Source organism: Chaetura pelagica, unplaced genomic scaffold (assembly GCF_000747805.2).
Source record: "Chaetura pelagica isolate M959 unplaced genomic scaffold, ChaPel_1.0 scaffold516, whole genome shotgun sequence".
NCBI lineage: Eukaryota > Metazoa > Chordata > Aves > Apodiformes > Apodidae > Chaetura > Chaetura pelagica.
In genome coordinates, this window is record NW_009953654.1 from 235,256 (window position 1) to 238,698 (window position 3,443).

The window sequence follows — 3,443 nt, forward strand, 5'->3', positions numbered from 1 at the left end:
GAGGGTGTCAGTTCTATACTGGTGGAATCAAATACTCATCTAAGCCAACTCTGCTGGGCCATGAAGGTCATGAGCTTCTAAAGCTCTTTGTAACCATCAGTGACACATTCTCATGTCCGTGAACAATATAGGGCAATTTTAACTGTCACAGGTATTTGTGAAACTGCCATGTCACCATGGAACCAGTTTCCTCATGACTCACAGAATCACAGAATGTTGGGGGCTGGAAGGGACCTCCAAAGATCATCAAGTCCGACCCCCCTGCCAGAGCAGGACCAAAAAAAAGCCAACAACAAAAGCCAATCAACCAACCAAAATCAAACCAAAACCAAACCAAACAAAAAAACTAAAACACAACAAAACAAAACAAAAAAAACCCACAAAAAACACCAACTAAGGCAGGTCACTCAGAAAGGCATCCAGACAGGTCTGGAAAGTCTCCAGAGAAGGAGACTCCACAGCTTCTCTGGGCAGCCTGTCCCAGGGCTCTGTCACCCTCACAGCAAAGACGTTCTTCCTCATCTCATGTGGAGGTGGAACTTCCTGGGCTCCAGTTTGAGTCCATTGCTCCTCGTCCTGTCCCAGGGCACAAGTGACAAGAGCTTGTCCTGCCTTCTTGCTGCCCTCATGTATTGATAGACATTCATTAGATCCCCCTTCAGTCTTCTCTCCAGACCAAACAGCCCCAGGTCTCTCAGCCTTTCCTCCTCAGGCAGATGTTCCAGCCCCTTCATCATCCCTGTAGCCTCCCTTGGACTCTCTCCAGTAGATCCCTGTCCGTCTGGAACTGAGGAGCCCAGAACTGGACACATCACTCCCCAGAGGGGAAGAAGAACCTCCCTTGATCTGCTGGAGATACCAGTTCAGGCCAGGAGATGATCTGCTAGAGAGCAGCTCCGTGGAGTAGAACCTAGGGGTCCTGGAGGACAACAAGTTATCCATGTGACAACAATGTGCCTTGTGGCCAAGAAAGCCAATGGAATCTTGGGGTGCATCAGGAGTGTGTCGAGCAGGTCAAGGGAGGTTCTCATCCCCATCTACTCAGCCCTGGTGCAAGTGATGGTCAAGGACAGTGGAGGAGCCCAGGCCTAGGATGATACCATGCTCTACCCTCTGCCCTGCACACTTGAGTGCTGCTGGCCTCCTGGGTGCCCTGGAGAAGGCCCCCATCTCCTTGGCAGGGCATGGCTCCCGTGTGCCTCGCAGACCCACTGGTGGGCAGTGGGGAGGCCTGTCCACCCCACGGGCTCTCCCTGCTCTGTGGGAGAACCAAATTGTCCCTGGTTTGTCCATGATGCAGATATTCCAGAAAACGTGTGCATGGCAACCATGTTCATCCTCCATCTGTTGCCATCATGTGACTTCTGGACAACAGGTCCATCTCCTAATCTTGAGTCATTACTTCTAGGTTCTCTACAGAGTCCTTTGATTAGGGGAAAGGCCAAGAAGAGTCACATCCTGTTCTTCATCATTTCATGGTATTGTATCAAAATATGTTATGCCACATGATGTCACCACTGTCACCAGGGCTCCAGATGCTCCCTGCACCGGGCTGTGAGCACCCTTGACCCAGCACTTTCCCCACCATGTCATGTTGTGTTGCAATGTTTCCGGTACGTTTCTGTCCTCACTGCCCGTCTCCCTCCATAAAGTGGGGTCCCACCTCAGGTCCAACACAGGGAACTCTGCAGCAGCCCAGCTTGACTCCCACAACTTATCTCCACCCAACAGGATCATGAAGACCTCCATGGCTGCTCTTGCTGTACTCTTTGTGGCTGTCCTTTGCTACCAGGTCTCCTCTTCTCCAAGTGAGTCCAAGCTCTCTTCTTCTCTCTCTTTCTCCTTAGTAATGCTTGGCAGCTCTTCCTTCTGAGCATCTGCTGCAGGAAAGGAGAGGCACATCTTGCTACTCCTTGGCTTCCTGAGGGAAAGGTGGCTGTGGCAGGAGCCCATGGTGGGAGCAGCACCTCCTCAAGTGGGGACCTTCTGCAGAGTCTTCTGACCCTGCTTCTCCCCACAAACACTTTTTCTGGTCTGGTTTAATATAAAAACTCCACTTCTCTTCCAGGTTCTGTCAACTTCTCAGGCCCCTGCTGTGTCACGTACAGCTCCACAGCATTTCCTGTGAGTCGTGTGGTGATGTACCAGCACACGGGCAGCCACTGCTTCCAGCCAGCGGTGATGTGAGTACATCTCCTGCCCAAATCCTGGGGGGCCCTGCTCCACTGAAGGGTGGCAGCACCAGAAAAACCCCACATCACACCCCATTCTGGCAAGGCTGGGCTCTCCCAGGTTAGGAGAACAGCCTGGAAAGATCTCAGAGGCACATCCCACTTCCCAGGCAGCCAGTTTCAGGACATCTGCATAAGATTTGAGCCAAAAGCACTAGTGCTGGTTGCCTCCCTCATCCCCAGGTAGTGGGATCTAGGCGGGATGGTGTCTCAGCTGGAGTAGGTGTGCTGGGGACAAAGTGGCAGAGCAGATCTGTAATGACCAACCTCCCATCCCCTGTTTTCCTGGGGCAGTTCTGTTCTGCGGCTATGGAGGTGTCTGGCTTGGTGGGGTTCATCAGTGGCAAGGAGAAGTGATTCTCCTCTCCTCTCCTCTCCTCTCCTCTCCTCTCCTCTCCTCTCCTCTCCTCTCCTCACTTCTCCAACGTTTTCTTCTGCAGATTCACCACAGTGGCAGGCAAGCTGGTCTGTGGCAACCCTGCTGACAGGTGGGTCCAGGACATCGTGAATCCCCAAAGGGACCAGGCAAGCAGTGGATGAACCTTGTCCTGCTCCCTCCAGGCATCACCTCTGCAAGGTCCTGCTCCCCCGAGCAGAGACATCTCCTCGTTCTCTTATTGCCTGTGAATTTATTTAATGTGAATTTATTTAATGTGTTCAGCTCTTTTATTTAAGTGAATACAAAGACAACTTTAATTTATTTGTCGTTGCCACTGGAACTTTTCCTTCTAATTTGTCTGGATTGTGTTGAAGCTCTTTCTGGTATAATAAAAAGGAACAAAACCTGCAGCTTCCCCCACTGGCCCTGGAGCTGCCATGTAGGAGCTGGGGGGCCCTGGGGGGTCCTGGGGTCCTGGGGGATCCTGGGGGGCCCTGGGAGGGTCTGGGGGCAGCAGGTGGTTCCTGGCAGCACAGAAGGGCATCACTGCCCCAGCAGCTCCTCTGCCTCCTTCCCCACCCTTCCCAGCCCCGTGCCCGAGAGGTGGGTGCCGTGATGGGTGTCCCGGTGCCGTGGTCACTGAGCTGGGCCAGCACTTCCGGGCCCCTGTGGACAAGCAGCGGGTGGCAGCGCCAGGCCCGTGTCCCCTGCTCCAGCACCAGGGTTATCTGCGGGCACGGCTTATTTATTTCTGGCTCTGTCCCTGGCTGGGAGGAGGCCCGGGCAGCTGCTCCTCCCCCGCAAGCCTTGGTGGCCCCACCAGTGCCCTTTGG

At 53.7% G+C, this 3,443-nt stretch overlaps 2 protein-coding genes across 2 annotated transcripts in view; both read left to right on the plus strand.

Moving 5' to 3' along the window:
* Positions 1-1,735: 1,735 nt before the first annotated feature.
* LOC104391002 (C-C motif chemokine 4 homolog) lies at positions 1,736-2,771 on the plus strand. The gene is made up of 3 exons (XM_010000212.1): positions 1,736-1,808; positions 2,069-2,183; positions 2,672-2,771. Exons 1-3 carry the CDS (start codon positions 1,736-1,738, stop codon positions 2,769-2,771), a joined length of 288 nt encoding a protein of 95 aa, XP_009998514.1.
* A 454-nt stretch (positions 2,772-3,225) lies between these two features.
* TRIM39 (tripartite motif containing 39) overlaps positions 3,226-3,443 on the plus strand; it is a 4,782-nt gene continuing 4,564 nt past the window's right edge. The window contains exon 1 of the mRNA XM_010000214.1: positions 3,226-3,237. Coding sequence (XP_009998516.1) covers positions 3,226-3,237 — 12 coding nt within the window. The remainder of the gene's footprint in view (positions 3,238-3,443) is intronic.